Here is a 27,690-nt window from a genome sequence, read left to right as displayed (position 1 = left end):
TCGCCTCAGGAAGAGGCAAATATCTCATCCATGAAAAGATTCAATTACTCTTTCTCATGAGATTGATTATTCTGCATTAGCTTCCCATATCTCTCATAAAATATTTCGCAATTTCTTTTCTAGATATCACAGCAGTATTGTTAATGATTGACAATCTCCCTTGAATGATTTGAGATGTACTTCTGTCAAGATACATATTCACATATTAAATATTATTTAATGTCAATTATGCTGTGATTATTCAGGAAGCTTTTTTATATTGTTTTCATTCATTCTGCTTAGGACTATAATTTAAATCAAGGATTTTCTTTACTGTGTTAAATGTGTTATCAGCAGAGTGCTTCAGCTTAATAACTGTCCTGTGCATACAACTTTAAGTGTTCTTGAGCCAGACTTAAATGAAAATGGTTATAGCTCCAGAATGAAGGAGAGAATTTATTATAAATCTTTTAGAGACTGCAAAAAGAAAATGCAGGCAATTTCAGGATCATTTTTAGCACTCAGAAAGAATTTGGGATATTTTTTTCCACAGTGCTATGGAAACTGTGGTTGGTAACAAGCCTCAACCCCAGGAAATGTGTATTGTTTGTGGTGGAATAAATGGTAATTGCTTGTTAAGATATCCATGGTTTAAAAACATCATGGAATGACCTGTTGCTCCAATTTATTATCATGTTAAAAACTTTCTTAATTTCCCACATACTCACTAAGTCCTGTCTGATCAGATGTATCTTAGAAACCCCTTGGAATTTTTCTAAGACTTTCTAAATGCAGGGGCTGGTCCCAAAGTCTGACAGAAGGGGAAGTGGAGGGTGTGACTATTCACCTTGGGTCCTCATGGTATCCCTGCAGTGTGGCAGTCACCTTGACACTGCCCATCTGTGGAAGATGGGGAGGATGCTCAGTGCATGTTAAGCAGGCCTGGCCAAGCCTGGCTGGCAGGCTCTTCTAGGAGGAAGTCTCCCAGAGGCCTTACCAGGTGGCATTGATTGAGCTCACCCTGGCATACTCAGCCATTGGTCTGAGGAGACTGGGAAGGACAGGCCGGCCAGCCTCGGTCACCTGCTTTGCAGATCTCAAGCCAGCCGTGGGGCGTTGGGGCAGTCTGCATTTTCCTTTGGATGAGCAACGGTTGCGTGTTCTGAGTAGCCCTTTCTAGGGCAGGTCAGTAAGATAAACACAGGTTCTTGGTGAAGGGCTAAGGAGGCGATGGAAAGCACTCTGCGCCTTTCGAGCTGCACACCAAGAGGTGACGGGACGGTGGCTTTTGTAAAGTCACAAAGAGAGGCCCTTCTGGGCCTCCACAGCATCACTTCCCATCTTCGCTGACGGGCAGGCACACTCTGCCCCCTTCTTCCTCACACCAAGAAGTCCGGTTCCTCCATTCCTTGCAGCCTGGCCCACACAGTAAAGAGGGCAGCACCCCACCAGGGCAGCAGCACCCCACAGCTTAAGTGTTCAGTGGACTGGGAATATAGTTCAGTAGTAGAATGCTTGCCAATAATGTATAAGACCCTACATTCAATCCTCTCTCTCTCTCTCTCTCTCTCTCTCTCTCTCTCTCTCTGTGTGTGTGTGTGTGTGTGTGTGTGTTAAGTGTTGTCCAAGTGGGGATCCAGTCATCTCAACACAGACTAACAAAACTGATCATTTGCATAATGAAATCTCCACCCCTTGCACTAATGATATCTACACTGCCATTAACTAGGCCTTGCAACATCTATTTTGCCAACTTGAGAACTTTCCCCTGTCACCAGAATACTATTTGTATAGGAGCTAGCTAGGTCGCATCTGCAAGCCATTTTGTACCCCGAAGATGGAGTATTCTAAGCAAGTGTGACTGATGAGACCCCCTGCTGCCAGCTAGTCCTTTTCCTCCTGTCCTGTGCTTATCAAACCCAAAGACTCCTCTGCACTTTTCGGAGAAGAAACCTGCCTTCTTTTCTCCCTCAAGAAACCTGCCTTCTTTTCTCCATCTATCACCTTGAGTGAAATAACTCACTACCTCATCCTGACCTCCTTCCAGAGCTGCGTGTGACTCATATCCCTAACTGCCAGACATCTGCACCTCCTTATCCTTCTGACACCTCAAGCTTGGTTCTGAAATAAAACTCATTTTATGGTCCCTTAAGTCGGTCCCTCTGGACTTTCTTTTTGGTCTGATAACTGACCTGAGAGCGATGCATTGTGTGTGTGTGTGTGTGTGTGTGTGTGTGTGTGTGTGTGTGTTATTGTGTGCATCCAGCAGGCATCTATGGAGCGATACATTGTGTGTGTGTTATTGTGTGCATCCAGCAAGCATCTATTGAGAACCTCCTGTATGGACAGCACTCTGTGTATACGTGGAGAAGTTATAAACCAGAATCAAGTACTGAAATAACTCAGATTGAGGAAAGGGAGACAAATTTCCCTGTGTCAGATGGGAAAGGGGGACAAAGCCAGGATGAGAAGAACACGACCTGTTTTGCAGGGTTTCCCATCTGCAGAAGTCACAACTGCCTGGGATGCCTGTGTCCTGGAGGCAAACTCTACTCACCACTCACACAGCTTGACTCGCCCTCAGCTCTGCTCCTACTTAGCACCTGACTAAGGGTGGAACACATTCATTCAAGAAATGCTCTTTAACTAATGCTTAGTGCTTCCAGTAGCTCACGTGGATGTCTTTCCAGCAGAAAGTCCAAAGGACTGCCTTTGCATTGCAGCATGGTGACGGCTGTATTGGACACCTTCACCAATCACCTCTGGTTGATAATAAAACTGGTATCAACTAGAATTCTCAGTTGCAAACAGCAGACGGCAGCTTGGGATGAATCCACAGAAAGGAATTAATCTTAAAAAAAAAAATAGAGAAACTCATAGGATCAATAAAGCCAGCAGAGCAACGGAGGCTATAGCTGAGCTCATGACCACAGTCAGGGCTGGCCTGGAGATGCCATGATGCTTCTGCAATCAAGCAGGGCCCAGGCTGTGGGTCCTGCCATTGCATGCCAGCTCCCCTGTATTATCTATGGTTCTGCAGGCTGCATCTAATCTCCTCCTGCCATCTGTCAGAGCATGGATGGTTGGGAACACATCTTTTGATTGACTGAGCCTAAGTAACATCTCCCTTCTTCCACTGGAAAAATAAATCCCCGTCGGGCACCGAGGGGAGAATGTAAGAAACAAGGAGTTCAAGTTTGGGGTAGCCACAAGCCACACAGCGGCCCCACCCCACTTCCTCTGAGCTTTCTCTTCATGGACACTTGCTTTCTGTTCCTCCTAAACCCGGAGGCTTGAGCCTCTAGCTCCCTTACCACTTCGTCATTAATTTCTAGTTTCTAGAATTGGAAATAATCTCTCAAATGAGGTCTGACAAGTCCGAGGTAGGATGGGATTCTTTCGTTCCATATCAGGGCCTGTTAACTCACATCCAAGCGTCTGAGGCCTTCAGGGCTTCCCGAGGCTGCCAATGGTATATGGATGACACATGTTGGCTCGTAGTAGTCTTGTGGTTGACTGAATTCCCAGATATTTTTATATGAATGGCTGCAAAGCCAGCTCTTCCATCATTCACTTACATATTTGGCTTATTGAACATGTGCAAATTCAGCTGAGTAACCTAAAACTTTATTTGTCATACTTCAGCTATTTAGGCCACACCCTGGAACTCCTTTATGGAGTATACTAGGAATCTAAGCAGAACTTGAAAGCTGGAGGTCTTGGTGCTAATTTAGCCACGTATTTATTTTGGTTCACATTGGGAACAGAAATTTTTGTCAACTGTTGAACGTCAGGAGCTATAAAAAAGGCCCCCACCTCTCCTTAAAGGGAGGGAGATGTCACACAACACTCGGCCTCGTTTCTCAGAACAGTGGATGAGCGATCACAGCAGAGGGGCGGGTTTCCCTTGGGAAGGCACAGATAGCTCATCCCAGTCCTCACCGTGCCCCGTGGTCTGAACCTACCTGCTGAATCGACTTGCATGCCCTGTCCCAGCCTTTGTGTGGGTTTGGCTTCACGGGCTGAGCTACAGTGAGAGTTGGCTGTGGTGGGTGCTGAAGGGGGCGGGGTGGAAACACAGGAAGGCCGGGCACTATGGGGTCCAGTAGCTCTGCATCTCCCCATCTTCACTCTGGTTGTGCACAATGAGGGACTCTGTGGACAGAGATGTCCTGGGCTCCCAGAGGGGACATCTGTTTTTGCTTTCCCAGATGCCACTGGCAGGAACCCGTACTCCCTTTCCGTGAAACTTCTGAGGGTGCTGCCGGATTTCATATCATATCTTGTTTCTGTAGATACTTGACTCAGAGAGTGGTCACTAGCCCAGGCTAGGTGACAGGATTTTCTAACTTCTAGTCAGCCCAAGGCAGTATCAGACGCTCGTCTTGTTAGTAGCTGATGCTAATTGCATGCTAGACTGTTGGCTCCAGTGCAAGCTTTGGCCATATTTTCTATCATGTGGTCCCTGGTGCAGGGTGGGGGGAAGGAGGGAGTCACCACGTACAAAGGAGGAAGGGCAAGGTTCAGAGGACTGGGTCTGCACTAACCTGGCCCAGCTCTATGGGCTCCTAAGATGTCTCTTATTCTGCTCCTTTCAAGGGTTTTTCTAAAGTTCGTTTCTCTCTTGCACCCGAACGTATTGAGGATGTATCATCATGGACAACAACTTTGTTCTCTGCCAGTCTCCCACTGTGATGTTAATAGTACAGATGTCCCCTGAGAAAACTATCTGCTTCCTGAAATTTCCAAGGACTGGCAGCCTGATAGGAACGTAGGATATCTGGAATTGGGGTACCAAGGATTGCATTCAAATCATCACTGGATGATGAGACCATGACACTCAATAATTCAACAAATATTTACTGAGCACCCGGCGTGGAAGCTACTACACTGTAAAAGACACACATAGCTTATAGGCAACCACTCTATTAGCATGTGGTCTTTATGCGTTTGGAGTCTGTGGGCACGATCATTAAATCTAATTTAACGGCTTCATAAGAATGAGACTCATTTTCCTTACACGTGAAACGAAGTTAAAAACAATTACTTCACAGGGTTGTTTCACAAGGTTGATAATGCAGGCATTATCTCGGCATTTATGCATCCGCAGATTTTATTTTATCCCTAGAAACTAGGAAAGTGAACGCTCAGCTTCACAAACAACAGGTTAAGCCCAACTGGTACGAGGGGGCGTCTACACCACTTCTGTTGTTAGCCTTGGCATCTCCCGGTTGGTTGTGCATCATCTAGCCCGCTGAACCTTTCTTTGCCTGTGCCGGGCCCTAGAGTGTTGGGAACACGAAGGAGACACCAGGGGGCAGCACACGGCAAGAAATCTTGGACGCCGACCGCAGCCCACCGCCAAACTTCCCTGCTGCTCTGGGTCCTCGTACGTACTTCCGTCGCTCTGACGCTCCCAGAAACCCGGGCATCGGGAAGGAGCGCAAATTCCCCCTCCTTTGAGCCTCACGAGGAAAATCTGGAGCTGGGTTCACCAGAGCACACCAGAGCGGGCACTGGAGTCTCTCACCGCGCCGCCAGGGGCGCGGCGCTCGGCCACAGTGTGCAGGCGCGTGGGCGGCGGCGTCAGGCTCACATCGGTGATTCTGGAGAGGGCAGCCTGCCTCCCGAAGGAGTGGTCGCGGCCCCCTGGGGTGGGGTGGGGCGCCCCGCCAGCTCCAGCTCCTTCCCCTCTGGCCTCAAGGGACATCCCCGCGCCTATACCCACAGCTGTCACTTGTGCGTGCTGGCGGGAGAGGGGACACAAGCTCCCTGGAGTCGTCCAGAAGGATGCCTTGGGTGTCGGATGCGTCCCCAGGCTGCTCTCCAAAGCTGCCGAAGAAAGCGGTCGGGATAATGCTCTCAAACTTTCCTTCGCGGCGGCATTGAAAAGAAACATCCCTTCCCGAAGCTCGCGGAGAACCCAGAGTCCGGCATCCACCGAGGACAGGGCCAAGGCTGCGCAGGGGAAGTTCTCCGGAGCCCCGGAGGTGGCCTAAGGGGAGAGCGCCAAAGCAAGAGAGGGTGTCCGCTTCCTAGCACCCCAGCAGTGACTGTGACCTCTGCGCGCACCCCTCACACGTGCTCGCAGCCGGGGGAGGAGGTCCAGCCCGGCTGATTGAGCGAGGCCGCGGCGATCTGGCAGCCCGGGGGCGCATGGAGGCGCCGAGGGGGGCTGTGCGGCTCGCCTGCGGCGCGGGGGAGCGCGCACGCCGCGCCTCGGCCTCCCGGGGGACCCGGCTGGCCTCTCCCGGCACTTCCTGCTGCTGGGCTCCGGGGAGCGAGCGGCGCGGCGGGACAGGTGTAGCCCGCAGCGGCGAGCCGCGCGTGTAGGAGGGTTGAGCCCGCTCAGCTGCCTGGAGTTGACTCGCTGCTCCAGGAACTCCGCAGGCAGGGTCGGCGTGTCACTTTGCAACATAGAGGCCACAGCCTCGGGCTGTCAGCGCGCCGCGGGGGACGGAACCTTGCTTATTGATCGCGGTCGCCCGGGCAGGGTGCAAATGCTCGCTACCCTCAGCGGGCTGGGCTCTGGCTCCTGGACTTAGGCGGCTCACTGGGCCCGCGCCTGCGCCTCCCCCATGCTGCTTGGAGCGTCCTGGCTGTTGGCGTCCAAGGCGGCGGCCACTACAGCTCGGAGAGAGGGCGACGACAGGCAGGGTGAGCAGCAGCAGGAGGCCCAAGCGAGGGCTGACGAGGATATGGACGAGTCATCGCTGCTGGACTTGCTGGAATGCTCCGTGTGCCTGGAGCGCCTGGACACCACGGCCAAGGTGTTACCATGCCAGCACACCTTCTGCCGCCGCTGTCTGGAGAGCATCGTGTGCTCGCGCCACGAGCTACGCTGTCCTGAGTGTCGCATCCTGGTGGGCTGCGGTGTGGACGAGCTGCCCGCCAATATACTGCTGGTGCGCCTGCTGGATGGCATCCGCCAGAGGCCCCGCACGGGCGCCAGCCCGGGGAGCAGCCCTCCTGCGCGCCCGGGTCCCAGTACCTTCCCAGCGCTGGCTGGCATCCCTGGAGGCGCTACCGGCAGTCCCCCGCGTTCTCCGATCTTTCTTCCAGCGGCGGCAGGCAGCTCTACCTCCAGTTTGTGCGACGTGGCGACTAACAGGAGCGTGCCAGTAGCTAAGGTAAGAATCTACCCCCAATGACATGGCGCCACTGTGTGGGAAAGTATATGCTTGTGCGCACGTGGATGTACAGAGTAATCGTGGTCAGAAATAGAGACTAGCCGGGGCTCTTCTAAGTGGCCCACTGGTTTGTTTTAGTCTTCTTTAACAACTTCTCTGTGCTCCAGGGACTCTGTGTAGCTTTTAGTTCCCGCTTAACCAATTCTTGGCTACATCTCATCACAGCAGCTCCTAACCCTTACCCCAAACTTCTTGTGGGCACCCAAGTCGCTTTCCAAGCGCCTAGAGTACAGTGCTGACTTCTGCCCCCATGACCTGTTCGTATGAACCATCCTCTCTCTAGGTGGATATGCCTTCTGATTGCTACTCTCCACCACTTCCATTTTGACTAGGCTCTGTCTATCTATCTATCTATCTATCTATCTATCTATCTATCTATCTATCTATCTATCTATTATTCCATCCATCCATCCATCCATCCATCCATCCATCCATCCACCCACCCACCCACCCACCCACCCACCCACCCACCCAGACTGTCTGTCTATCTATCTATCTATCTATCTATCTATCTATCTATCTATCTATCTATCTATCTATCTATCTACCATCTATTTCTTTAACTTTTTGTTACCCTTCCCAAATCCCCAGAAACAACCATCTTCCCCTACACCTCCAGAGTCCTCTTCTTCACCCTCAGCCCACCCACCAGTTGGGAACTCACTGCTTAATGGTCCCCTAGTTCTGATCGCTGACAGGGAGGTGGTGGCCTCTTGCCTGCTTAACTATCTGCTTAAGGGGGACAGGGCAGAGGGCAGAGTGGGCAGACGTTGCCATGAGACTAACTACAGTTGCCTTCAGAAGGAAGAGAGGCGTTTACCTGGAGTCTCCAGGAGAATTTTGTCTTAACCTTAGGGTTGGCATTCTCTTGCCAAGCCTAGATCCTCTCATGGGGTCTTAGGCAGGCTTGCTTTCCCACGTGGACCATTGTTAATTTTCATTCTTAGATTTTGTACAGCTGCGTTATACAGACTTCACTACTTCTGTTATAGTTGGGAGACTTTTTTCTGGATGGCTGAATTTGAGTTTTCTGTGGACCAGGAGAAAGGTGGGCAAAGGTAGTCAGGGAATAGTCATTCCTTCGGACCGTTGCTGAAGGACCAAAATTTAAATTTGGCTTTAGTTGTGATTAGATCCCGCTATATGCTCCATTAGAAGCTCCCAGGCTTTTCTTCCTTGTCTGTGTTGTTTGTAATCTAACACTATAATTAAAGGTTTTTATTTGCAACATTAGTTGATTGCTTCCTCCTGCTTCAGTAATTATGTGACTTGTAGAACTACGGCTCCTGTGAGATGCTCCGGCATTGTGATGACTGCTAACAGATGTTGATCCAGTTCACCTTGAGGAGCGTGGTTGGCCTGGTGCTTACCCGGATGCCTCTGATGTAGGGAAGGCACAGCCCCAGACAGCTCCTGGAACCTTAGTGCCGTTCAACGCATTCTTTAGGACTTGTCCACGAGGTGGAAGCTTGTGGCTTTAGCAGTAGTGCTTGAGTATAAGGAATTCATGTTTGGTTCTATAAGATTTTGAGACCCTGCTGCGTGTGGCCACGTACACTGTGCATTAGGATGTCTGCACTTCTGGGAATTCGAGAACATATTTTCTTTCTTTGTATTGGGTCAACTAGAATGCAGGCTTGCTTTCACAATCGTCTCAAAAGCACCAGGTTCAGGTTTTGAGGAAAAGTTAGAATTAAATCCACTGTTATTTGATCACGTTCGGAGAGGAAAGTAGCAGAGATGGAGATTGTGGTATTTGTAGCTTTTGCGCATTGATTTTTAGTAGTCACTGGGTTTCTTCTTGGTCAGCTGAAAGCCCTGCATGCTACCGCCACACTGCCACTTTGGGGTAAAACTTTAGGTCTCAATGAACGGTCTCGGGGACAGTGATGGATGTGAAAAGAGAAAGGGACGGAACTGCGTGTGGATGTAGGTGTGAGCCACCTATAAACTTAGTAGGCAGAGACCAGCTAAAAATTGCTTCCAAGTAGGCTCTTGGTGTCCTGCTGTCACTAAAATTGTACTGCTGCTTTCTGGCGAGGCTGAATTCCGGATGCTGCTGCATGTTGTTTAATAAATGGATACTCATCCCATCATTTAATAATTGCCAACTATGACCTAATAGTAACTATAAATGTCACATTTCCAGTTCTTGATTAGAAGTCCCTCAGATCTTTTGGGCTAATGGAGATATGTAAGCTTTTAAGGTGTGTAAATTATAGGCAAATATCTTAAGTCAGTTACAGCTGAATTTGGGGACTGTGTCAGGTATAAAGTGCACTAAAGTTCTGTTTGGTTTCATGTGCAGGTCCCAAAGTGTGTCCTTTTGAGCGGGGTCTTGGTTGTCTTCAGAATTCTTAGGAATCCCCTACTTGACAAGCAGAGTCTCTTAACTCTGTTCTCACATGTCTTAAGAAAAAAAAAAATTCCCGGGCGGTGGTGGTGCACGCCTTTAATCCCAGCACTTGGGAGGCAGAGGCAGGCGCAAAGCTACACAGAGAAACCCTGTCTCAGAAAAAAAGAAAAAAAAAAATCAGTTACTGATTCTGCCTCTAGAAATTTTGTACCAAGTTAGGAGTGCCCAATGCCTAGTCTAGGATTATCCGTTTCTTGATCTGCTGGTAAATACTGTCTCCGTGTGGCTTCTTAAAGTGCTGCTGAAAAGTCTGGCTTGGATGATAACTGTAAATTATTACTATTGAAATTAGTAATGTGTGTTAACTTTCTCAGCCTAACTTGTTTATTGTCTTGAAAGTTTTACAAGGGAACCGTTTTAATCCCCCAAAGTATCACCAATTGGGTTGTGTTAGGACAGTCTAAGAGTTATGTGGGGGTGGCGAGGTAGCTCAGTGGTATAGTGCATGTCTTGTATGCCAGAGACCCTGGATTCCATCCATAGCAATCCGACAAACAGAAACAGGCAGGCAGGCAGGCAAACAAGGATTCTGCTGAAAGGGTATTGTGGTTTTGAATCATTTAGAGATTGAGTTTTTAATATGAAGGATTTAGTAAAGACTTAAGTATGTGATAATTCCTACTTTAACAAGTGCTTTTATTTTTTTTTGATATTCTTTGCTTTTATTTGGACATGTATAGAACCTATGAAGTATTTATATTGTGCCAATTACCCATCTTGGTCTCTCGTTATGGACCTGACCTTTTTAGGGGGCTGTAATAGTCCCTGGCTGGTGCTTGGGCTGCACTCTCTGAGGTTTGAGAGTAAAGATGTTTTCACAGACTAAAGCACCGTGGAAAGTGTGACAGTACCTTTGATGACACCAGACAAGTGGGCCCAGGAGCTAATTACATTAGTTTGTCTATGTTGTGTCTTCCCATCTGCCCCTCCCCTGTGCCGGGACCGGACCGTACGTATGGACACTGGGTCATGAGTTTCACCACGGTGGTCCTCTGTTGTATATCTTTCTGCCTTGTTGTTTCCTCAACAATGAGACAGGGTCTTATAAAGCCCAGATTGACCTTGAGTGCCTTAGGTGTCTAAGCATCACTCTGGCTCACCCGCTGCCTGTCTTTACCTCCTGTGTGTGTGTGCTTAATTCTGAAAGAAACCAGATAGTCCACACGGTAGCGGACAGCTGGTGACGTGAGAGTGTTGTCCAGGGTAGGGGGTGTCTGAGGTGTCTGACACCTCAAATTCACCTGATCCCTGGTCATCAAAGTTGAAGAGGTTACACCTTTCCTTTTTAATGCTACTGAGATCTGGGCACAGTAACCCTACCAAGTGGATGGAGAAGTGATCCTTTTGTGGTCCACGGAGATTGACATCTAGGTGTATCAACTGTGTCAGGCTGTGTCCTCCAGCCACAGTCCTTTGCCTCTTGGTTTGGCAAAGGGTCAGCCATTTGCCAAATAGACATTCTTGGATTCTGAAAGGAGCCAGATACCTGCTAGGGTGTCAGACATTTGGTGACACGAGAATCTTGCCATAGTCCTGTTTGCTCTGGATGCTTTGAGTGCAAGAACGGCACTTCAGAGACAACAACATTTTCGTGCTGTACTTCTCCTGGTGGTTATTAGTGATTAATTCAAATTACTATTCACCGAGCACCTACTGTGTGCCCTGGGTTTTACAGAATATTTTATCTGTTTGTTTGTTTTTTTATTTTTAAAGTATTTTGAGATACTGTTTCACTCTGTGGCCCATGCTAGCCAGGACCTCTTGATTCTTTTGCCCCAGCTTCCAGAATGCTGGTGTTATTAGGCATGTGCCAGCATGTGTGAGCTATCAGTTCTTTACTGCAGCCCTGTGAAGTAGCCAGTAAGGAAGGAAAAAAAAACAAGAATGTAAAGCTTCCTTCTGATGAGTGGCATGCAGTGAGTAGAATACTGGAAAGACGAACTTTGGCCTGAGTGCCTCACTGGCTTCGAGGTTTAGAGGAAACTTCTGATTCCAAGACCAACTGGCTGACTGACAGACACAGTCCTAAACAGAAGTAGTACTGACCTCTTTATTCGGTACATCCCAAACTAAAGTCAACAGATGCTCTTCAAGCTTAAGGCTGCTATTTTATAGATGTGTAGAGTATTGTGGAGGTAGGAATGTCCCCTCATCTGTTACGGTTTGAACGTAAGAGACATGTAGCCCTGTGCAGATCAGGCTGAGGAGCCCATCCTAAGGAGCCACACATGCCCATCCTGCTTTGCAACTGTGTGGGTCTTACCTCTAGCCCGGAACCAGTTTTTGAGAAAGGCAGTGGTATCTAGCGCAACCACAGCAAGATACAGAGAAAGGATGGTTTCTCTCCAGTCTCTAAGTACACGAAGTGTGGCCTGGGCACCTGCATATACTTCCCTTGCATCTTGGGATTGCCTGGGCATCTTCATATACTTCCCTTGAATCTTGGGACTGCTGCTCTACTGTGGCTAAGGCATTACCTCTCACCATTTGCTCCCAGAGCTGAGGCCCAGGACCTCCCAAGGGGTTGGTGGTCATCCTTACTGAAGGAGAGGTAGGGAAGGGGACTCTGTGGTGCCTAAGGGCACACAGGGGCCAGGAGCTCCAGCACAATAGCTCCCTTACTTTCTTACCACTTGTCTGTGGGCAACTTGAGGTGTCCCTCCTGGGGTCCTGCTAGTGGTCCATTGCCTATGGGATCCTAAGTTAAGGGTGTATGTGGAGAACTATTTGTGTGTGTGCACAGGGGTGTGTGTGTGGGTATGTGGGAGAGAGAGAGAGAGAGAGAGAGAGAGAGAGAGAGAGAGAGAGAGAGAGAGAGAGAGAGAGAGATTATATTTTGCTTTTAGATTCAAAGTTATCCTGTGTTAAGGAGATTGGATCACAGAGCCTCAATGAACATCTAAGCCTGATGGCTATTGGAGTCTGTTTCATATTTTCCACTGCTCCAGTCGGGTTTTGTCTTTCTTATCACAGACAGTGTCCCTGATCTTTATAAGCATCATTAAAGCAAAGAGTAAAAGCCTCAATGACAACCAAAACAAAACAAAACAAACAAACAAACAAACAAAAAACAGCAAGACTCCCATTTGCTGTAAGAAGGACAGCGGGAGAGGACCATTTCGCTTAGTTGTGGATCCAGCTGGCTGGTGGGCTCTCCTGAAAGCAAGGCTCCTTGATCTGCAGGAAAAGGCAAAGCTCTGCAGTTGCCTGGGACTGAGCAGCCCCCACCATGGGACTGAGCGAATCCCTCCCATTGTGTCCTCCTGCAGCCTGATGCTCAGGGCAGAACTGGCTCTCAGTTATGTGATTGTTTCTGATAAGTGTTTTTGTCCAGTTGTATTTAGTCTTCGTCTTCTACAGCCAACACAATCTTATTCCAGGTACATTTTAAAAAATAAAATATCAGGGAACACTTAGCTAGAAGAAAGTGTTCTTCACAGGATCTCTTGAAGAGGCCAAGGTCAATTTTTATCAGGTTTGCTGTGCTTGGGAGAGCTTCCAATTTGCTGAATGAGAAATGCATACTCCATGGGCATTCTATTGGAATTTTAATTAACCTTTAAAAATAGGTTGTCAGGCTGAAGGTGTTGGCAGCGGTGAGTGACTCAGGAGTTCTGTTAGCACATTGCATTGTGGGTCCCTTTGCTCACTGAGAGAAGTTCAAATGGAATTTCTGAAAACCTTAATGTTTTCTCTCTCTCTCTCTCTCTCTCTCTCTCTCTCTCTCTCTCTCTCTCTCTCTCTCTCTCTCTCCCTCCCCCTCCCCCTCTCTCTCTGCGTTTTTTTTGAAACAGGGTTTCTTCCAGTAGCTCTGGCTGTTGTCCTGGAACTCACTCTATAGACCAGGCTGGCCTCGAACTCACAGAGATCCGCCTGCCTCTGCCTCCCGAGTGCTGGGATTAAAGGCATGCCCCACTGCCCCTGCTCCAGTTGATTTCTCTTTAAGTTCATTTTGACCATCAGTAGCTTATGTATGCCTAGAGATGGAACTGTTTTGGGGGACCCTAAAGAGGCTCCAGTTCATGGGACGCTTCTGCTTTACGTATGTTCACTGATACACTAGTTATCTGTAAGCATGAACTGCTTCATGAATTGTAGGTGTATATGTAGTGCTCGCATGAATTCATGAGTTTCATATGAGCCAGGGTTTGCAACTCAGGTCGATAGAAGTAGGAAGAGAGGATTGAAAAGCCTCATCTTCCAAAGGCAGATGCAGTGTCCTCAGAGAGTAGGAGACAGGTTCTCAGCAGTGCACTGAAGGAGAAAGGGCCGGCTTCTTCAGTGCCCCTGCGGTGTACCAGGCATTTGCCTAATGTAGAGGGAGGTGCCTGGGATAAAAAACGGTATTGATGTTTGTTTATAATTAATTGTGTTTGTTTCCATTCAGTTACATAGCTGGGTATGCTGTAGAGAAAAACTTGTGCCTATTTCTCTCTCTCTCTCTCTCTCTCTCTCTCTCTCTCTCTCTTTCTTTTTTTCCTAGCAGGAGTTTTCCCAATGCTAAGGATTTATCATAGGGCCTTGCACATGCTACGCAAAAGATGAACTAAGATGAACCCAGAAGTAGTGGAGAGAGGGAAGGGAAGTGGGGGAGGCTTTGGCATATATCAGACAATAGTTAGAAGGTATAGCAAATGCAGACAATAGCTAGAAGGTATAGCGAATGTCATCAGACACAATGAGTTATAATGAAGAAGATGCTTTTGCTCTCAAAGATGGTGTTGGTGAATCTTCTGCTCCTTTGCCTACCAATAATCTTGTTGGACTTGAAAGGTCAAAGCATTCCTCAAACAATTGCTGACCACCAAGAAAAGCTCTTGGGAGGCCTTGAGCAGTCCCTTTAAAGGACGTGTTATCTTCTCAAGGCCTTGCACATGTAGGATATCTTTGCCCAGTGAATGCAATGAGAAGATACAGATATTTATTATGTAGAAATTTATAAAAATGCATAGGGATAAAGTGGCGGTACTTCAGCTGTGTGCATAGGAGAAAAATGAAGGTTTAGAAGTTTTAATTGTCAAATAATTCCTGATCTCGCTGTTGCTGGGACTTTAAAGCTGTTTTTAAAACCTAGCATACTCTTGCTCAAAGTGGCGAGCAGATTTTGGGTACTGTGCTGGCTAGTCTGATGTCAGCTTGACACAAGCTAGAGTCATCTGAGAGGGGGGGGAGCCTCAATTAAGAATATGCCTCCATAAGGTTGGTCTGCAAGCAAGCCTGTAGGGCATTTTCTTAATTAGTGATTGATGGGGGAGAGCCCAACCCATTGTGAGTGGTGTCATCCCCGGGCTGGTGGTCCTGGGTTCTATAAGAAAGCAGGCTGAGCAAATGATGGAGAGCAAGCCAGTAAGCAGCACCCCTCCATGGCCTCTGCACCGGCTTCTGTCTCCAGGATTCTGTCCTCTTTGAGTTCCTGTCCTGACTTCCTTCAATGATGGATTAAATGTGGAAATTTAAGTCAAATGAACTTTCCTACACTTGCTTTTGGTCATAGTGTTCCATTGAAGCAGTAGAACCCTAAGACCAACAGCATTTACAAATTACATTTTTTTTTTTTTTGCATTAAATTGCTTCTTTTAGAAGAGGGTCAGGACACAGCTTCTGGGCAGCCACTAATTTGGAGTTGTATGGATGGGAAGAGCTCAGGGCTGAAAGGCAATACTATCAGTGCTTAACGTGCACAGATTTGCATTCATGGGCAGGTAGAGGTGAGTCCCACATCACTGCTTTAAAAACATAGAATCGTTTATCGACCAGAGGTAGAGTTATGAATTACTAAACTGTTTCCACATCACTCACAGCAAGGCCCATGGAGAACACAGATGAGCAGAAAGCTTCCCACTTAAAGCCCTGGGTAGCCTCTTCACTTACTATTGACCCTCAGCACCATAGTTACTGCATCCTTTGTAAAGGACATGTATTTTTATGCACGTGCATGATGCCTGCAGTTGGTGTTTATGTTTGGTATGCAAGCTTGGTTGTTCATGGCAGCATACGTGGTCAGTGATCATGTGTGGTGTGAATTATTAGTGCTCATGGTTGATAATCATGGTTGGTGTATATGGTTAAGCCACATGATTGGTGTTCATGGTTGCTGTGCGTGACTGTTATATGTGGTTGATGCTTATGATGGATACACATGGCTGATACTTGTGGTTGTAAGCATGATGGTTGTTACATGTGGTTGATGCTCCTGGCTGATGCTTATGGTTGGGTATACATGGTTGGTGCTTGCAGTTGATATCTGTGTTTGGTGTCCATGGTTGGTGTCTGTTGACCTTCGTGGTTAGTAGGCATAGTTGTTGTGTGTGGTTGGACTCCCCCTCACTGAGTTCTACATTCGGCCACCAACTCTTCACTCGTTTGTCTTCTGTGAACCATGATTTTACTTGTAATGTCTTTTCATACTGATGTTCCTTTTATTTTATTTCCTCCCAACTTCAGCAACTTATCTTTTCCCTAAATTTAGATATGATAGGAAATATTTGCTTTTCTACATAAGACTAATAGCCAGTTTGTTAAATGTGGTTGGTGTTAGCCATAATGGCTCCTTTGCCCTCTCAAACTAATCCATGAATACTTTTAATGATCAGCACCAAAGCTGGCCCCATGGACCACATAATGCCTTTGTTGCTGTGAGTAGCCTTGTGGGCTGAGAAGCCTTTCCTTGGGACCCTAGGCTGCCCCACTGGGATGGTTATAAACTGGATCTAAAATACCTGTGATGAGCAGGTCCCCTGGTGGTATCTGGGTGAGTGTGGGCAATGAGAGGTCAGTGCCGTGGCAGGGCGTACCTTCTGTGACCAGGTGCCAGGCAGCTTCATCCGAGCGAAGACGATGTTGGGAACGGCTCATTCTGCTGAAGCCCGGGACCTTTTTTTTTTTTTTTTGTCATTCTCCCTTCCGGGCACTTCTGACTCCATTTTAATTTCCCCAGGTTGTTTGTAGTGCGCTCTTTCCTCATTTTCCCTTCCTGTGGGCTGAATGCTTTTCTGATAGTTCGCTGCTTTGTGTCTCTTTGAAGTTAGCAACTTCTGATTCCCTCCCTGGAGGAAGCGCTAGCTAGTTAGTAACCCCGTTTCAACCCTCACATGCTAGCCTTTCTCCCTACTACAGTGAGCTGGAGAGGAGCCAGGAGCCCTGTGTGGCCTTTGAGCCCTGCCCAACTTCTCCAGTGCCAGGGTAGGCACTGGGGCAGAGGACTGCTGCTGAGCCCACTGGCCTTCCGGCTGGGAGGTTCTTCATGGGGTAGACCGAGGCTTGAGTTGGCCACAGGTTTCCCTGTCGTGAAGGCTAATGTGGATTTAGGGTGTGGGTCTCCAGGAGAGATGGTGATAACTTGGGAGTTACAATGAAGCTTGAGAGAAGACTTCATCATTTCATAGGCCCTGACAGTAGCAAGAGCGGGTGGGATCAGGGAGAAGAGGGGTTCAGAGCAGCCACCCGGGGTCATGTCTGGCACCGCCAGGGGGCCTCATCTGTCACGCCTGCTGAGTATGCAGGCGACTCCCTGCTTGACTGCTTAGATATGCTTAGCTGTGATTCCCTCTTCTCTGTATCCTCTATAGGTATGTGTCCTCTGGCTTTGGTGCCCCCTCCAAGATGCCACCAAGCCTTCTGGAAGTTTTAAATCCCAGTTCTCCATAGGCTGCCCAGCAGCTGCTTGGACAGCCATCCACTGCCCTTCCTATTTGAAACTGTAGTGCTCCTGGTCTCTTCTGGGTAGAGTTTTGGCACCTCTGAGACCTGGCAGACTCTGTTCCCATCTCTTTGATGCCTTCCCTCTCCCTAACACCTTTCTACTTGTGGTCTTACATTTGTTCTTAAAAATTCCCATATAATCTAGACAAATATCTTAGTAGTAGAACATTTGCCTAGTATGTGCAAGACCCTGGGTTTGATCCTAGCCCCCAACCCCAATAAAAGCATTCACATGAATTTTCTGTTCTATCCAGAATGTGCTGAGCAGAATAGAATGTGATTTCAGTACCACTTGTGGAGATATTTGACCAGATTGGAATAAGATATATCTTCCATGACTTCTCAGAGCTGGGCCTACCCCAGTACCCCATGCATGTGCACTGTTTAAGACTGAGCCTGCTGGGGCCCTAGAGAGAGGACAGGGCTGCCAGATGGGCTTGGCAACTTGGGGTGAGCAGGGAAGTAAGTGCCTTGAGCCAACTCCTGGTTCTCTGTGGGAAGAATGGCCTCCATGAAGTCACACTGTTTTTGGAGTCACCTGCTGAGCTAGCCAAGAGGAGAGTGAGTAGGTCTTTATTTTGTTTTTGAGTGATACAGAGTAATTGTAGCTATTTATAGGACATGTGGTCATGTTTTGGTATGCTGTGCAATGATGAAATCAAAGTTACCATATCTATCAATTAAAAACTCACCATCTCTCTGTGTTGAGAAGATTAAACCCCTTCTTGCTATCTTGAAATGTAAGACATATCAGTTATTGTCCATCTTGCCCCAAATGACAAAGTATCTGCCTGCCTGCCTGCTGTCTGTCTGTCTGTCTATTCATCTATCTGTATCATATTTTCTCTACCCATTCATATACTGATGAACACCTAAGTTGATTCTGTTACTGGACTGGACATTGTTATATATAATGGAGTTTTTATCTGAATCTGTCAAATGTTAATGGACTAGACATTGTTAATGTAATTCTTGACTGTATTTATATTGTATATATTTATTGGATAGTTTTTCTTGTATTAGTTATAAGCTTTTTTAATTTTAGACAAAAAGAGAGGAAATGTGGTGGTATTGTGTTCCCCAAAATATTTTTCACCCTAATAAACTTGTCTGGGGTCAGAGACAGAACAGCCAAAATATTAAACATGAGGATAGGCAGTGATAGCACACGCCTTTAATCCTAGCATTCCAGAGGCAGAAATCCTCTGTTCAAGGATACAGCCAAGCATGGTGACTCACGCCTTTAATCCCAGAAAGCAAGCCTTTAATCCCAGGGAGTGGTGGTAGAAAGCAGAAAGGTATATAAGGCGTGAGGATCAGAAACTAGAAGCATTTGGCTGGTTAAGCTTTTAGCTGGTTAAACTTCAGGCTTTCAAGCAGCAGTTCAGCTGAGAGCCATTGGGATGAGGACACAGAAGCTTCCAGTCTGAGGAAACAAGACCAGCTGAGAAGTTGGCCAGGTGAGGTTAGCTGTGGCTTGTTCCGTCTCTCTGATCTTCCAGCTTCACCCCAATACTTGGCTCCAGGTTTGTTTTATTAATAAGAACTTTTAAGATTCCTGCCACATGATTCCATTTGCTGACTGCCATGAATGTGCTGCTGTAAACACGGTGATGCTGATGTCCCTTCTGCATACCGATTTCATGTCTTTTGGTATAGACCCAGAAACAAGATTGCTAGGTCATACACATTCTAGTTCTAGTTTTTGAGGAACCTTTGTTCTTTTTTTCCTTGAGCGCCCAGCTTCTGTGGACTTCATGGGCTGAGGGAGGTCAGACATGTAAAGTTCTGGGGCCAGGTAGAGCTCTGTTTCCTAGTGCTGGGGCATCGTGTACGCTGGGCAAGTGCTGTAACTGTTGAGCCACATGCCAGGCCTCATCATATTCCCTCCTCTTCCAGGGTCTAGCAAAGTAGATCATGCTGGTCTGGAACTTGCTTAGGATGCCTTCCAACTCAGGATCTCCCAAGCTGGGATTACAGGGGCATCCATCATGAGCTGCTAGTGTGAGCTTAATAAATGGAAACTGTTTTTTATAGTCCCCGTTCCTGGACCTCCCTTTCTCATATTAGTGAGCATAGACTGCACTATGTGGGAATAATGGCTGTTACATTTGGGGCTCAGGCTTATTGGACACTGGGTCCTGGCCTCTTTTAGAACAAACGGACTAAGGGTCTAGCAAAGGGCATTAGTATTGGTTCCTGAAGAAGCCCTGAACTAAACTGGCAGAGAGCTTGTTTGAACTCAACAAAGGTAGGCATGGTGTCAAGTGTGAAATGATGAAAGAAATCTCTCCTCAGTACAGTTTCTTTTGAATGCTTGCATCAGTCGTATGCCAACAGGCCTTTAGGGTGGATCTGGATTAAAGGTGGATCTTCCCACCTCAGAGATCTGGATTAGAAGTGGATCTTCCCACTTCAAACGATTAAGCAAAATTCTCTCAGAGGTGTGCCCAGCCGTTTTTTGCATTTCAGTTAATTCCAGATACAGTCAAGTTGGCAGCCAAGAATAAACATCATTTTATATATAGTTCTTAAATATATAAATACAAACTGCTCAATTTGCATAAGGCTACTTGTATGTATGTTTTCAGGGCTGACCATTTGTTTAAGATAACTAGTTGGTGAGCTCTTTCCTGGGAAAGACTATCTCTCTTCCTCTCAGGATTCCTTAGTTGCCTGTAGTTCTTTGTGTAGGGTTGAAGCCTTGTGCCCTGCCCTCCATGTTATGTCTATTGTTATCCTTGTTCAGCTCAAGTTTGGATGGTCTTTTCTTTTCTGTTTTCTCTTCCTGTTCTTGCTGTCCCCTCCTCTGCCATCTCCTGCCTACACTTGCTGATAGCCTATTGACCTCCCCTCAGCCTTTTTTCAGCGTGAGTGTTTGAGTATTTTCCTCCTCCCCAGAGCCTACTATCTCTACCTGATGGCCGTTGTGACTTCTAACAAAGCCTTTCTGTCCAAATAGGTTCCTTCCTGTGTCTTACAGATACCCATTTCCTCCCTACAGACCTAGAGTCTCTTTGCCTCTTAAGAGATGTAGTGGCGAGCACCTTCCTGGAGGTCCTCAGAGGAAGCAGATGGAATGCTCATTTCTTGGAACAATAGCCATAGGATGATGATAAGTTTGATGGAAGGAGGGAGGCATAGGGAGATGGCGTGGCTCTGTGTGTTGGAGTTGTACCAGGGGACTTTGTATTCTTTGATGGGTGGTGTCAAGTCTGCATCGATGGACAACCTTTTCTTTCATTAGGGTTGAATGAAGGCTAGCTCTTGGCTAGTCACTCCAGTTGGCTGCACGTACAAAGAAATATTAGCTCTGTGTCTGCTGCTTGCCATTTGCTACCTGGTTAATAGATGTGATAAGGAGTCAACCCTTGAGTGAATTATTTTGTAGAACCAAATGGAATGCTAAACATAGTACTGTAAATGTTCCAAAAAAGATGCCTTGTCAATTATTCAAGAGGGGCATGTCAAGGGCTCATCGCTTACTATCGATTGCTGCTTTTCTCAAAAAAGATTTATTTGTCCACTGTTGGTCGAGTGACCTTTCTAGTATATTTCTCCGCTTCTGGGCTTTATGGCACCTGGTTTAGTAATATGAATTTCTCTTGTAAATACTTGGAAACTTTATAAGTAGTTTTTAGGTAAAATGTCCAGCACTGGAGCCTGACCTGTTTATCGTTCACTTCATCACTAATACCTATCAATATGTCTGTACCTCTGCATATATGCATACACATTTGCAAGTATACTTACAATTTTTAAAAAGCTATGTTTATAGTTAGTAATTGGCTTGGCAGTTCACATCTTGGAATAAAAGCCTCAGGGAATAGATGATTTCTGCTTATCTTTGGGTTTGCTTAAGATGACTCAATCCCTTAAAATAGGTTGTACGTAAGACAAGTTGGTCTGGGTGGGTTGCTCTGTGTATGTGTGGGATCTACGCTAAGGAAGGGACTCTTGGCTAGTCACTGGGTTATCTGCTGTGTACTTGATAGCTTTTAGGTATGTCTCTGTGAAAGGGGAACGCTGTGCTGTCACTGAGGTTGGGGCCCTAGCTTTTCTGCTTGCTTGCTGTAGGACTTGGAGAGGCTGGCCTTCCACTGTATCTGCTCCATCCTTCCATATCACTAGTGCAGAGCATGTAGTAGTTCCAGAGGGACCAGTGTACCTGTCTTGAGGTCACTGCTCCATCAGTCGTCATTGTTAGGGTCGCTGTCAAGAGCCCATTGCAGGCCATTATAATGAGGGGGTCTTGATGGCACGTTCTGTCTCTCTGAGCAAATTGGCAAGACATGCGAGTTCCCACTGAGTACCGTTGCACGTGCAAGCTGCTGCTTCTCTGGAATGAGAGAAGGGTTGAGTAATTGGCTCTGGGGAATATTGTTGCTGACTGGTGCCATTTTGATGAGTAATAGACCCCATTAGATCACAATAAAATACTTGATTCTGTATAATTAAAGATGGCATCCGTCAGGCAGAAGCCCCAGCATTTAAAACGGTGAAAAGGATCATTTCAAAGGCTGCACAGTACGTTCATGATTGAAGCAGCACATAACCCAGAGTGTTTTGAGTCTCGGAGTTAGAAGACGTGGTCATAGACAGCCTGGCAGGGCAGCTGCTGTTCATTTTAGTCTCAGATATTTGTAATGAGCAACTATGGCAGTTAAAAATGTTTCTGATGAATTCACAGCTTGTGGAACCGTTCTGATTTGCAATTTTAACAGAAAAAGAAGTCCTATAATTTACTTTTTTTGTGGAGTAGGCAGAACCCAGAGGAACATTGGAGTCTTTATTTCCCTGTTTGTATGTTCTGCTTCAGCTCCAAATTCCTCCCTCCCTTATTATTCATTGGTCCTACCTTATTCAGACGCTTGGGTCCAGCACTCTCCGTGAGTCGGACAATATTGGAGGATTCTGGGGAAGGGCTGCCGCAAACCCGGACAGGGCTGTGTAAGCCTGTGCTGACTACTTTTATCCCACTTTTCCAGTCAGGCACTTGGTACATTCTCTGCCCTCTTGGGACCTGGTCTCCTGGAGATCCCTTGGCTCAGAGTTGAGAAGCCCTTCGTTTGTCAGGAGCCCCGCTCTGTTTAATCAAGAGCCTCGTGTCTGGTGCACAACTTCAGTTATTAATACTCTGCTATTAATATTCATATTGACAATCATTTGCACTTCTAAACTGCTTTCATCTCAAAGATGATCACATATCCCGTGAGCCTTAGATGAACGACTTCTGATGTGGGCACGGGGCCCTCCAGCAGGGCATCCTCTTTGAAGGGAGTTCACTTGTTCAACTACCAAGTATCGGGACAGCCTACACATTGCAGGTGTTTTTAAGATGTGTTCCTTATCTGTGACCTGCCATTCATGGTCCACTGTCACTTTCCACAGGTATGGACCCCTGTGGTTGTATTAGTTACTTTTCTATTGCGATTAAAACACCATGACAAAGACTTAGTAGGAGGGTCCACTGGGGCTTCTGATAGGTTCCTGAGGGTTCGGGTCCATAATGATATAGCATTGCAGCAGGTGGCGGACATAGTGATCAGAACCAGAAGCTGAAGACTCCTATCGTGAGCTGAAAGCACCAGGCAAAGAGAGCACACTGGGAAGGGCATGGGGCTTTTGAAACCTCGAAGGCCATCGCCCAGTGATGTACTTCCTCTAGCAAGTCACGCCTCTTGAACCTACCCAAGTAGCTGCATCTACTGGGTGCCAAGAATTCAGACATCAGAGCCTCGGGGTGGGGGGGGGCTGTTCCCATTGACACAAGGCACTGTGATGCCCACCACACAGCAGAGGAGACTGTTTGACCAGAGCTGACCTTCTGCTTGGAATCTAGGGCTCTCTAGACATTGACTAAAATGGCAATCTCTCTCTCTCTCTCTCTCTCTCTCTCTCTTTCTCTCTCTCTCTCTCTCTCTCTCTCTCTCTCTCTCTCTCTCTCACACACACACACACACACACACACCATACACCTTAGATGTAATGGAGATGTTTCACAATGAATTTATTTTTGTGTTCTAATTGGACTTAAATTTAGATTTCAGAATAATAGGGAGTTATTTTTACTCTATTAGAACATATATATATTTATTTTATACTTGCTATGGTCAAATACCCGACAAGAAGCAAGTTAACAGAGGAAAGGCATTTTTTTTTTGGCTTATAGTTTGAGGAACTACAGTTCATCATTGTGGGGGAGTGTGGAGGCAGGAACATGAGCTCGTCTCCTTTGGACCAAGTCAACAGGTGAGGCCAGGGTATAAAATCTCCAAGCTTAACTTCAGTGACCTACTCTTCCAGTGAGGCTCTACCCTCTAGGGGTTCCTCCACCTTCCCAAAACAGCAGCAGCAGCTGGAGACCAAGCATTCAGACACATTGAGCTTATGGTGGACATTTCACACTCAGACTTCAACATTCTGTCCCTGGTCCCCGTACAATCAGGACTGCCTCATAATGCAAAACTGCACCCATTCCGGCTCCCAAAGTCTCCATATCCCTAACAGTGTGGACACTTCAAAATTTCCAACTATTTTCTGAGACATAAAGCAATCTCCCTGCAAGCTGCCCCCTGCCACCCCCCCACCCCCCCCCATTTTAAGTTAAGGGCTGGAGAGATGGCTCAGCAGTTAAGAGCACTGGCTGCTCTTCCAGAAGACTGGGTTTGATTCCCAGCACTCACATGGTGGTTCACAATTGTCTGTAACTCCAGTCCTAGGGGATCTGATACCCTCAGATCTGGCTGATGCCTCAGGCTGGCATCTGGGGGCACCAGGCACACAAAGTGATATACAGAAATACATGCAGGCAAAACATCCATACACATAACAATAAATACATTTTAAAAAGTTAACTATTAATAGTCTCTCTCACTCCAAAAGGGCGGAATGGGGGCATAGCAAGGAAAGATGAGCTCAAAGCAAGACCAACACCCAATGGGGCGAGCGTCAAAGCCTGTAGCTCTGTATCTAGTATCTGGAGTTCATGTTGGAGTCAGCTGGATAATTCTGGTCAGGCTCCAGGTAACTGGCGAGATATTCCCTGTGATTGGGTGAGTAGAGATTCTCTGCATTAACACAGAGCCAAGCAGCAGTGATCTCAACTGGAGCAAGCCTGGGAAAGTCAGTATAAAAAGACCATTTATGACTCGCAGAGAAATGTAAGAGGTCCTAAGTACTAACCTTCAAATTCTAGCAGCTGTGCGCTGGGAAGGTGAGCAGGACTTAGACATAAGAGAGAAAGACAGAGTATTCCAGTAGAGGGAACAGTGGGCACAGAGGCCAAGTCTTGAGGAGCTTGGGGACACTGAAGAGCCATGTGAGTTGATTGGTGACCGTAAGGGGGGATATCTGGGACAAAGGATGTAAGACCGTGTGTCTTGGATGTGTTCATGTCACTGTGAGAAAATAGCCGCATACTTCACAAAGAAGCAAGAAGGTTCGTTTGGCTCACAGTTCTGGAAGCTAAGGAGTTCAAGGTTGTCTAGCTGCATTCGCTATGTTACAGCATGTCAGACGGCATTCTACAACAGCACCTTTTGTGAATGTGGAGAGCTAGCTGGCATAGACAAGACTGAGCGTGTGGAGGTAGCCTTCCTTTATAATAAGTGCTTCTCATGGTAACGGATTCTCTAAAGACCTAACTTAGTGAGATGATCATTGGTTCTCCTTAGTGTGGCGCCCCAAGACCCAGTTTCCTCCCAGGACACCCAACCGTCAGGTGGTCCATAATCTACTGTGTTACGTTAGGAAGTAAGCTTCTAGCACACAAACCTTTTGGGTACAAAACAAATTCAAAGCTTTGAGTCCATCTTTAACCTGAAGGCTGCTGGAGTTACTCTATTTATGAATCTGACACTCATTGGTTCATTAGAATTAATCCTGTTAAAAAGTTTTTACCCCAAACAAGAATTCAACTTATCAATTCATATCTAATAACTCTGTCTATAGGCATTATAATCTCCCTCATTTTGAAGATGGAGGAAGTTAGTCACAACCATGGACAGTGGCCTGGGACCTGAGCCAGCCTGACTCTGACTCTGGCACTGGGTCTGTGTTGCTTGTGGGATTGGTGCCTGGTCCTCTTTTCTCAAAGCACAAAGCTGATTTGCAAGTTGGGCTTGGCATTTAGTTCTGACTGCTCCGAGGGTGTCTGTTACCCCCTTACAGCCTGTCTAGAATAGAAGGATTTGATGCTACCTTTTGCCATATTGTAAATAGAATTTTTTTTTAATGCAGGTGGGAGAGTTTTGTAGCCACGCGCATGTGTGTGTGTGTGTGTGTGTGTGTGTGTGTGTGTGTGTGTCTGTGTGTCTGTGTGTCTGTGTGTGTCTGTGTCTGTGTATATGTTCATAAAGAAACTGCTTACTTCAAGGTATTGATTGAGGAAGGGACGGCGGAAGTAAGGTTATATCTTTCCATGCCTGAAATACTGATAAAGGTTGGTTGTACTCAAGCATACGATTTCTAATTATTATGGCATCATTGTATGAAAGCCAAGGGAATACAAGAGTGCTTGGGAAAGTGGTCCCCGAGTTTCTGTTTTCTCTTGTTGAGTTCTTGATTTACACATTTCCATACAGTGTAAGGATCTGTATGGAAAACACGCACAGTGGCCCACAATCCCAGCGTGCTTGAAGCGTCCTTGTCCAGACACCCCTCTCCGTGCCATCTGGGGCTCCTTTTCCTTGGATTAAACATTAGAATCAGCCCAGATGTTTGTAGAGCTCAACATTTGTGGCCATGGCGACAGACTGAATGGGAGGTTTTTTTCCTCCTTGGAAATGTCGGCCTACATGTTTCAAAAACATTTACAAAAACCTAATGGTTTAGCAGGTGTTCAAATAAACCATCTCTAGATGGTTTGAATTCTGATAGGACAGAATTAAAGCCATGTAAATAATTTGAAAGTTTTTATTCTCCATATCATAAAGGGTAAGAAGAAACAAGTGAAATTGGTCTTAACAGTGTGTGTTTAACTCTCTGGACCCCAAATCTCATTATGTTTTCATGAAACCACTATAAAAATGATCAAGTGTTTTTTCGTCCTTCCTTCCTTGCTGTTTCTGAAGCCTGTGATGGGTTTCATACTTGTGTCCCTCCCTATTTACCTTGCCCCTGCTCAGTGCTCAGTAGTGACGTCATGTCAGTAGGAGAGCGTGGCCCTGACAGATCAGACCATGTTAGTGCCATAATACAGTTCTGATGAGAACATCCTTCTGCCGAGCCTGGTAGGCCATGTAGCTGCATGGTGTACTCTCACAGGGTTTATAGGCAGCAACATGAGGCTTCCCCTGATTTCTGAGCTGTCATCATGATAGAATCTGAAAATGACTGCAGGAATTTTTGGGTTGAACTTGATGTAATAAAAGCCAGGAGGGCTCATTGAACACATGCTGAGAAATTTGCCTGAACTCAGAGTGAGCATAGTTTCCATACCCAACCGATTCTTTGAATCCGCTGTGGGGAGTCGTAGCGCTGACAAGTCTCGTCAACAGTCTCTTCCCGGGAGCCTGCATGGGCACCAGGTCTAATTATGTTTTTTCCTCCCAGCTTCTTTATGGAGGGAATGAAATTTAGCCTTCAAAATCATGTTTCTTCCGAGAAGAGATGCTTGTTGTCTTGGTAATAAGTAGTTACAAACTCATCCCCTCCTAGCTGTCCATTTTCTGAGGTGATAGTTGGTACCCATCATTGTCGGAGATGGATAGTTGTTCCCCGGTTTTGGCAGCTGGTTCTACCCTAAAGATGACTCAGGTCTTTCCACATTAGGTGTGACTGTTGTCTTTGTGGTCTTGGGGAATGCGAGTGAGATGGCCTGCACTTTCCAAGGGACATTTGTCATAGCCTTCATATAGTGATTTTGTTAACTGACACGTAGAGCGAATTGGACAAAATAATTTTGGGCTCAAGTTAAAAACAGGAATGTGATAACCTGATTCTGTGGGACTGGGGTTCTGACGGTGGCACTTCAGAGATCTGAACGAAAGCGTCTTTACTGGCAACAATGGAGTGTTTGAAAGTTCAGTGTGTGGAGACTAGACTGTTGCCTTTTATTATTTATAGGGTATAATATCAGATTGATGTTTCATGTGATAGGGGTTATTCTATTCTTTCCATGGCAATATTCAGTAAAGAACGTTCCACTATTTAATCATTGGAAATTCAGTTAGCAGAATCCAGTTGGCGTGGATGTCGCTGGGGAGGGGTCTTGGAGTGTCCCTTCCAACCGTATACTCCCCACTTTCCATGTATAGGGTCTCAGTTTATCTCCCAGGATGCCTCTCCCAGTTCTGTTCTTACAACACATACCACCTCCTTTTCAGGCTTAAAGAGTGGCCCTCAGCCCTGTCACTTCTTTCCTCAGACAGAGACACTGGGCATTCCGCTGAGACTTTGGTC

General features: G+C 46.6%; 1 protein-coding gene across 1 annotated transcript in view; it reads left to right on the top strand.

The window, feature by feature from the left end:
• Window positions 1-6,283: 6,283 nt before the first annotated feature.
• Sh3rf3 (SH3 domain containing ring finger 3) overlaps window positions 6,284-27,690 on the top strand; it is a 303,375-nt gene continuing 281,968 nt past the window's right edge. Inside the window, exon 1 of the mRNA XM_042265670.2 lies at window positions 6,284-7,109. Within this exon, the coding sequence (XP_042121604.1) occupies window positions 6,558-7,109 (552 nt within the window). The 5' untranslated portion in view covers window positions 6,284-6,557. The remainder of the gene's footprint in view (window positions 7,110-27,690) is intronic.

This window comes from Peromyscus maniculatus, chromosome 21 (assembly GCF_049852395.1).
Source record: "Peromyscus maniculatus bairdii isolate BWxNUB_F1_BW_parent chromosome 21, HU_Pman_BW_mat_3.1, whole genome shotgun sequence".
NCBI classification, from domain to species: domain Eukaryota; kingdom Metazoa; phylum Chordata; class Mammalia; order Rodentia; family Cricetidae; genus Peromyscus; species Peromyscus maniculatus.
Note: the sequence above shows the minus strand (reverse complement) of the source record. Positions and strands in the feature narration are given on the sequence as shown.